The sequence below is a fragment of the Lipotes vexillifer genome, unplaced genomic scaffold (assembly GCF_000442215.2).
Source record: "Lipotes vexillifer unplaced genomic scaffold, Lipotes_vexillifer_v1.1 scaffold865, whole genome shotgun sequence".
Taxonomy (NCBI): Eukaryota; Metazoa; Chordata; class Mammalia; order Artiodactyla; family Lipotidae; genus Lipotes; species Lipotes vexillifer.
The window spans coordinates 2,022,817-2,032,571 of NW_006795130.1; the positions used below are offsets into that span (position 1 = coordinate 2,022,817).

At 37.0% G+C, this 9,755-nt stretch overlaps 1 protein-coding gene across 4 annotated transcripts in view; it reads right to left on the reverse strand.

The window, feature by feature from the left end:
• Positions 1 to 9,755, reverse strand: part of ADK (adenosine kinase) — a 509,882-nt gene that overhangs the window by 93,830 nt on the left and 406,297 nt on the right. For all 4 annotated transcript variants that reach the window (XM_007467500.1, XM_007467497.1, XM_007467498.1 and 1 more), the window contains one exon: positions 3,667 to 3,781. In XM_007467500.1, coding sequence (XP_007467562.1) covers positions 3,667 to 3,781 — 115 coding nt within the window. The remainder of the gene's footprint in view (positions 1 to 3,666; positions 3,782 to 9,755) is intronic.

Below are 9,755 nucleotides of genomic sequence, written 5' to 3' on the forward strand. Positions count from 1 at the left end.
TGAAAAATTACTTTTTACTTTTATTTCTGTTTTATATACCTTTAATTTTGGAGAATTTTAAACATATATAGAAGTGGAAGTAATAGCATAATGACCATCCCCCCATATATCCATCACATGGCTTCCACAATTATTTACTCATGACAAAACTCATTTCATCTATAACCCCACTTCACTACTTAACACTCACTGAATTATTTTGAAACACATTTTTTTAAGTAAATTTCTCAATCTTGCTTTTGACAATTCTAAAATAAGAAAGTTGAAATAAATTAACTGTAGGGTTCCTTCTCCCCACAATTTGACAATAATTTCTTTTTTCACCCATTTCAGGCTTATATATTTAATTCAATAAAAAATTTACTCCATATTCACTATAACTTCTTTCTTCAAGCTTTACTGATCTCCTTCTTTGAGTCAATACAACCCATATACTCTGTACCAATAATTAAGAAATATAATTATACTTTGTCGTATTCATACTTCGAGGTATACCAATTTTATGTTCCAGTTAGACATTTAGGTCTATCTTAAATTTCAGTGTTCAGCAGAGTACTGAACAAACATAAAGGTAATAATTGCTACTGTTTATAATAATTATAAATTAACTGGTTTTAATCCTAAGGGTTCAGAGAGTATTTAAAGTTTTGTACTTTGGCTTTAATAGTAGGCAGCATCATATTGACAATATTACTCATTTTAATCCGTAAATGTTTGTTTACTAGATGAAATTCCTATTCTATTTATTATTAAAATTATATATATATATATATATATATATATATATATATATATATTTATTTTGGCTGCACTGGGTCTTAGTTGAGGCACATGGGATCTTCACTGCAGCATGCAGGATCTTTTTTTTTTTTTAGTTGCGGCATGCATGCAGGATCTAGTTCCCCGAACAGGGGTCGAACCTGGGCCCCCTGCATTGGGAACACAGAGTCTTACCCACTGGACCACCAGGGAAGTTCCCTCTATTCTATTTATGTGAGAGCTATAAAATAGATGGCCGAGTAAAAACAAAAGTGAGGTTTTGTTCTTGAAGTTTAAAACTAAGTAAGTAACTTTTTTTTTTTTGTGGTACGTGGGCTTCTCACAGTTGTGGCCTCTCCCGTTGCGGAGCACAGGCTCCGGACACACAGGCTCAGCGGCCATGGCTCACGGGCCCAGCCGCTCCGCAGCATGTGGGATCTTCCCGGACCGGAGCACGAACCCGTGTCCCCTGCATCGGCAGGCGGACTCTCAATCACTGAGCCACCAGGTAAGCCCTAAGGAAGTAACTTATTTCTGAATTCTATTTGCTCATAATCAGATAAATTAATTTTATTCAAGCACAGGTATTTGGTAAGTAAAATGTCTTTTTTTTTTCAAGAAAGACATTTCTAGACTGACAATATCTCCAAAATATCAAAGTAAATAAACTAAATCAATGTGGATTTACTCAACTGAATTTTAATAAATTAAGTTCTTGAAAATGAAATCTTTTCTACTGAGAGAAGATAGGTGTATTTATTAAAAATAAATAAATAGGGCTTCCCTGGTGGCGCAGTGGTTGAGAATTTGCCTGCTAATGCAGGGGACACGGGTTCGAGCCCTGGTCTGGGAGGGTCCCACATGCCGCGGAGCAACTAGGCCCGTGAGCCACAACTACTGAGCCTGCGCACCTGGAGCCTGTGCTCCGCAACAAGAGAGGCCGCGATAGTGAGAGGCCCACGCACCGCGATGAAGAGTGGCCCCCGCTTGCCGCAACTAGAGAAAGCCCTCGCACAGAAATGAAGACCCAACACAGCAAAATTAAATAAATTAATTAATAAACTCCTACCTGCAAACATCTTAAATAAATAAATAAATAAAAGGTATATTTTCACAGAAATATAACAAACAGTCCTAAAATTTGTAAGGAACCACAAAATACCCCGAATAGCCAAAGCAATCTTGAGAAACAGAACAAGGCTGGAGGCATCACACTTCCTGATTTCAGACGATATTACAAAGATAGAGTAGTCAGAACAGAATAGTACTGCAGCATAAACACAAACACATACATCAGTGGAAGAGAACAGAGAGTCCAGAAATAAACCCACACACGTATGGTCAATTAATTTATGACAAAAGAGCCAGGAGAGCCAGGAGTATACAATGGGGAAAGAACAGTCTCTTCAATAGATGGCGTTGGAAAAACTAGACAGCCATATGCAAAAGAATGAAACTGAACCAGTATCTTACAACATACATAAGCATCACCTCAAAATGGATGAAAGAGTTGAAGGTAAGACTTGAAACCAAAAAACTCTTAGAAGGAAACAAAGGGGATAAGTCCTTGACATTGATCAATAATGATTTTTTTGGATTGCACACCAAAAGCAAAGGCCAAGAAAGCAATAATAAACAAGTGGGAATTCAAACTAAAAGACTTCTGTACAGCAAAGGAAACCATCAATAAAATGAAAAGGCAACCTATGGAATGGGAGAAAATACTTCCAAGTCATGTACCTGATAAGGGGTAAACATCCAAAATATATAAAGAACTCATACAGCTCAATAGCAAAAAAACAAATAATCCAGTTAAAAAATGGGTAGAGGGGCTTCCCTGGTGGCGCAGTGGTTGAGTCCACCTGCCAATGCAGGGGACACGGGTTCGTGCCCTGGTCCGGGAAGATCCCACATGCCACGGAGTGGCTGGGCCCGTGAGCCATGGCCGCTGAGCCTGTGCGTCTGGAGCCTGTGCTCCGCAACGGGAGAGGCCACAACAGTGAGAGGCCCGCATACAGCAAAAAAAAAAAAAAAAAAAAAAAAGGGTAGAGGATCTGAATAGACATTTTTTCAAAAGAGGACAACAGATGGCCAACAGGTACATGAAAAGATGCTGACCATAACTAATCATCAGGAAAATACAATCAAAACCACACTGAGGTATCACCTCATACCTGTTAGAATGGCTGTCATCATAAAGACAGGAAATAAATGTTGGCAAGGACATGGAGAAAAGGGTACCCTTGTGCACTGTTGGTGGGAATGTAAATTGGTGGAGCTGCTATGAAAAACAGTATGGAGGCTCCTCAAAATATTATAAGTAGAACTACCATATGATACAGCAATTCTACTTCTGAGCAATTAGCCAAAGGAAACAAAAACACTAACCCAAAGAGATATCTGCACCCCTATGTTCGTTGCAGTATTATTTACAATAGCCAATACGTGGAAACAAACTAAGTGTCCACTGATAGACACTCAGGATGGACAGACTTCAGAATGGATAAAGAAAATGTGGTACACACACACACACACACTGAAATGTTATTCAGCCATAAAAAAGGAAATGCTGCCATTTGAAACAATATGGATGAACATTCAGGGCACTATGCTAAGCAAAATAAGTCAGACATGGAAAGACAAATGCTGTATGATATCTCTTATATGAAGAATTAAAAAAACCCCAACAAAACCCAAAGTCATAGATACAGAGAACAGACTGGTGGATGCCAGAGGTGGGAATGGGGGTGGAGGTGAGATGGGGTAAAAGACATGAAGGTGGTAAAAAAAAAAAAAAAAAAAGAAAAAGTACATTGCTTTGAATAAATTAAAATAGAAAAAATATAGAATTTTGCTAGAATGATTAATCTCCATAATACTGGTTTCTCCCACAGTTTCCACATGTACCTGTAGCCAGTATGGTGTCATCTCTCCCTTGGGTGAAAATCACGATTCGCTGCCTCTCTGAGTTCACCTTTGGAAGAGCCTGTGTCTTTTTGGCTATTTCTTTAATGTCTTCGGTCTGTTAATAGAAAGGAGGAAAAAAATTCTCATAACCAATACAATAAACTAAAATTTTATTAGTAGATTAAGGATTTATCTTCTCGTGTTCAAAGTAAGAGAGACCTGAAGATGTATTAAGAGTTATTATTTAAAAATTTTAACCACATACAGAAGTAAATAGAATAACAATCTTCAAGGAACCCACCATCAAGATGCAACAATTTTAAATTTATGATGATGCTTATTACATCTATATACCTTTATCCACCTGCCTTTCATATTAATCTGAAGCAAATCTCAGATACTAATGTCACATGTAAATGCTTTAGTATGTATTTCTGAAAGGTAATGACTCAAACATAACCATATAACTATTATCATATTTTTAAAAATTAACATTTCTTTGATATCAACAAAAACACAGTTTTCAAATTTCCAATTAATGAGATACTGTAAAAAGAGTAATATTAAATTATTTTAGAGGTTTACAGAGCATAATTATGCTGATTCTGGAAATAATGGTTACTATAATGCTAAATTTTTCAAAGAACTAAAATAAGAGAAAGAACTACTTTATTTATTTATTTTTTTCGGTACACGGGCCTCTCACTGTTGTGGCCTCTCCCGTTGCGGAGCACAGGCTCCAGACGCGCAGGCTCAGTGGCCATGGCTCACGGGCCTAGCCGCTCCACGGCATGTGGGATCTTCCCGGACCGGGTCACGAATCTGTGTCCCCTGCATCGGCAGGTGGACTCTCAACCACTGCACCACCTGGGAAGCCCAAGAACTACTTTTTTTAAAGATAAAGTTTTAAAAATTACAAATTAATTCTAGAAACCCTCATGCTATTTTGCATATCACATAGGCTGTGAAGTTTTACATCATAAATGTCTGTCTTGAAATCTAACTCTTGAGCTATGGGTTAGATATTCAGAATCATGTTTTCAACAATTTTAGATCACTTAAAAACCCATTCAGTGGGCCTGTAAAATTGCCCATGGTTTGGGGTTTGTTGGTAGTTTACTCTATCACTGTGTAAAGTTTCAAACAGTTATGGAGAGAGAAACACATACCAGAGGGGAAATATATCTAAGAAAATAATTTAATTAGGATACAGGACAGAAGAATTTAGGTAAGTAAGGCAGACAAGTCACACTGGTTACAAACAACATCAGAAACCATGATGTTTTTAAAAGTATGATGGTCATCAGTGAAATATTTGTATGCTGTTTATTCACAAAATACTTAAGGAATTCTGGATGATATATGAACCTAAGCTTCTCCTATACCTAACATCATGATTCCAGAGGACTGTTGTTTCTGAAAAGAATAGCCACTTGTGATTGGATAATGCTGCTGACCTTTCAAACAGGCTGACTATTCCACTTCTGGTTGCTTATTTTAGAAGAGAACTAAGCCTGAACTCTGATAACATGAGAAGAAATTCCCTCAGTTTGAGGGGAAAGACTATTAGAAATGACTGGCAACAGTTGAAAGGACCGCTCAAAATGCATGTCTTTTTTCTGTTTGTTTGTTTTTAAAATTTTTACTGGAGTATAGTTGATTTACAATGTTGTGTTAGTTTCAGGTGTACAGCAAAGTCAATCAGTTATATATACATACATATTTCTTTTTAAAATTCTTTTCCCATATAGATCATTACAGAGTATTGAGTAGAGTTCCCTGTGCTATACAATGGGTCCTTATTATTAGTTATTGCCAATGTCTTATAATAATAATGTCTTCACTCTCTCAAATAAATGTATACACTAAAAAATTACATATATTCTCTCAGTCTCCTTATCAAACACATATTTTACTGCTGTAGGATTTTTGCTTATGATTGGATACAGTTCATCTTGAGTAAAGGTAAGAGGCAAACTCCAGAAAGATTCACTTTACCATCTTGGGAGCGGAATCTCATACATGTACTGGATATTTTTTAAGTAGAGGTCCTTATTTAAGGTGGTATAAGGAATAAATTAAGAGTGAGATTCGGTTGTCTTATACCAACCCTGTGAGAAGATATATTTTTTGTGGTAGTTTTGGTATCCTAATCAAAGAAATTTTTTTTATGTCAGATTAAATCTTATAAAAATGGCAATTCAAGATGGAAACAAACTTTTCAAATACAAAAGATAAATCTTTACAGAAAGTTTAAGCTATATTTTCTATTGATATTTGCATCGATATCCACCGTTCGTACAAAACCCCTTTGTCCCTCTTGGATCACTGTCAGTGTGCACCAAATCTAAATTTCTCACTATGCTTTGAGGAGTCATTGCTTTGCCCTCAACAGGTGATTCCCATCTCGTATAAAAACTTTTCTTAAAATCTCAATTTTGTCTTCCCAACAATATATACGTTTCGAGTTCTGTAGCCTCTCCTTCCCTATCCCCTGGTAGATTCTTCTCCCATATACCTGGGTTAACATATCTTAACAGAATGATGAAATTACAAGGGAGTATGACACAGCTGGATTTACTATTTGTGTGACCTCAAGGAGGTAAATAAACCTCTCAGGCAGGTAAATAAACCTCCCTACAAAACTAAGGCAATAATATTTGTGTTAAACGATATTGGAAGTGAAGTATGATAAAATCAGTGGGCAAAAGTCTGAAGAGAATCAGGATATTTGCATAGGCTCACAGTATCTCCCCCTAAGATACTTATTCATTACAAAAGGGAAAACAGAATGTTACAGTGGAGAAAGTTGACAGACACCCCTTCACCCCAGTGATCAAATTTAGTGATGCTAAAATTAGTGGGTAAAATAGGATATTTGCACAGTCTCAAAATATTGCCCCCAAGATATTTATTCACTACAGTGGGAAAACAGTAACTTCACAGAGGATAAGTACCACCTTAACCCAGTGATCAAAGTTAACTTGGCCAACAGTAAGACACTGGGCTATCATTTACATCCCTGATGTGATGCACTGAGAAGGGTGATCTCTGTGGTATTTCTGCCCAAAATGCATGACCTCAATTTAATTATGAGAGAACATCAGACAAACCTAAATTGAGGGACATTCTACAAAATGACTGACAGGTACTCTTCAAAAGTATCAAATTCATGAACAAGGAACAAGTGACAAACTGTCCGATAGGAAGAGACTAAGACGATATGACAAATAAATGCAACCTGTAACCCTGGATTAGATTGTGGAACAGAAAAAGGAAATTAGAGGAAAAACTGGTAAAATCAGAATAAATTCTGTAGTTCAGTTACTGAGCCTGTACAAATGCTAATTTCCTGACTTTGATTATTACATCCTGGTTATGTAAGATGTTAACATTAGGGGAAGCTGAGTGAAGGTATCTGGAAATTCTCTGTACTATTTTTGCAAACGTTCTAAATCTAAAATTGTTTCAAAATAAAAAGTTAAAAATGTTTTTTTTGTGAGGATGAAAGAAGATAAGGTAAGTGAAAGAGCTTAATGCAATATTTAGCATATGCCAAGTACTTAATATTAATTTATTTCCTCTATTTACTGTCATTTTAATACTTTCCAAAATTGTCAAATCCTAAATTGCCTCAAAATCTCTAGAAAGGGCCTCAAGAGTTTTGAGTATCGAGAATTCAATTATGGTATCTAATAAGGGAGGACAAAGAGAAAAAAAAAAGTAAGGAGAAGTAGAAGAAAGCTCATACAATTTAGCTATGAGCCATGTATAAATAGCTACGAGCACTCTGAAGTACTCATTAAACCTTAACCACTCTAGGCAGTAGGTATTATTACTATATCCCTATTTCATAGATGTAGAAACCAAGAGCCATGTATGTAGCTCTAAAGAACTCATTACATCTTAACCACTCTAGGCAATAGGCACTATTACTATATCCCCATTTTATAGATGAGGAAACTGAGTCACAGAGAGGTTAAGTAACTTCCTAAAGTCATAAGCATACTAAGAGGTGGAGTCAGGACTAGCACCCACAAAGTCTAACTCCAGGGATTATACTCTTCCATGTTATCCACAGATTATACTGCTTCTATGAATTCTGGCAATGTGTCTTCTGTTGTTGTAACCAAAAAACTAGAGCCTGTTTATCCTAAATCATTTTATGCCACATTCACAAGTCATTGCTGATCCTGCATTTAAATATGATATATATATATATATATATATATGTATATATATATATTTTTGTGTGTGTGTGTGTGTGTGTGTGTGTGGTATGCAGGCCTCTCACTGTTGGATATTTTTAATTAATTATTCTGGCTTGTATTTTACCATAGTGAATTTCATCTTCTGAATTTCCAGATATTTCTCATTTTCCAAGGTCACTGGAAATCTAATTTCCTCCTCCAGTACGTTAGAATGTGAGAAAGAAAGAAGTGTAGTTTATATAGTAAAGAGTACCAGATTCAGAGAGCTGAGCTCTGATTCTGGCTCTGTTGTCTGTTAGCTACATGACCTTGAACAAGTCATGCAGCTTATGTTTTCTGTTCAACTGATATGGCAATACATGCCCTACCTACCCGAGCCACCAGGTTTGTATGAATATTAAATATATCGATGATATGTTAGAAAAGGTTTTATAAACTGTAAATCATTTCATAAATGTTAAATTATGCTTTTATTGTCACTGGTGATCACACACCTTAAATTTAGCATTGTTTTCCAAATTAAAAAATATATTCTTGGGACTTCCCTGGTGGCGCAGTGGTTAAGAATCTGCCTGCCAATGCAGGGGACACGGGTTTGAGCCCTGGTCTGGGAAGATCCCACATGTCGCGGAGCTACTAAGCCCATGCACCACAACTACTGAGCCTGCGCTCTAGAGCCCACGAGCCACAACTACTGAAGCCCTCGCGCCTAGAGCCCATGCTCCGCAACAAGAGAAGCCACTGCAATGAGAAGCCCGCACACCACAACGAAGAGTAGCCCCTGCTTGCTGCAACTAGACAAAGCCTGTGCGCAGCAACAAAGACCCAACACAAGCAAAACTAAAAAAAGAAAAAAACCAAAACAGAATATATTCTCTTCATTCCATTTTTAACAAGTTGATGATACAAATATTAAACAATACTGTCACAATCTACCTACTCTTATAGAATACCAATTGTGGTGTCTGCATACATTGCCTCACTTAACCACAGCGTATTCTGCTTTGTCTCCGAAATAGGAACTCCTATAATAATTATGGGGTTCATATGATGTGTCAGCCTCCATCCTGTCTCATACTACCTCCTCCTCACTCACTCCGTTCCAGTCACACTGGCCTCCTGTCAGTTTCTGGAGTACACAGTACATTATGCTCTTTCGTGTCTGTGGGCCTATGTACTCTTGTTCCGTCTGTTTGAAATTTGTTTCCCTATTGTTTGTTTGTTTTGCTTTTTTCTGTCATAGCTAGATATTTGTATTTTTCAAGTTTTCAAAGTGTTAGGCAGAAAGTCAGTGCTCAGCAAATATTTGTTGAATGAGTAAGTGATTAAATGAAGAGAATTTGAAGACTATCGTATCTCTTTCTGTTAATCTAGTGTTTTAAAACTGTTGTCATTTGGGACGCAGTCACCTAAGGAAGCAGTATTGTACTCTCTTAGCCAGCATGACCTGACTTAGTGTCTTATTTCCAGAAACTCTTGGTGATCATTCACTGCATTCTTTGTATTTGTAAGGAACACAGGAACCTTAGAAAAATCTTGGAGAATTCTTTGGGAATCACTACCTCCTGAAACTCTCTGGACTTGCTATCCAGTGCTGATCAGTGGAACATTCTGTGATGATGTATATGTTTATATCTGCTCTGTCCAATATGGTAGTCTCTATCTACGTATGCACGCACTTCTAATGTGCCAAGAGACTGAGGAACTGAATTTTAAATTTTATTTTAATTTAAATAGCCACACGTGGCTAGTAGATGCGTATTGGATAGCAAATTCAATACTTCCCTCTCTCAGTGGTATAAGATGATAGAGTTGTCATTGGTCAGAGAAAGACTACAAGCCTGGAAGCCTCTGGGTAGAGTCATGGGCTGTAGGGAA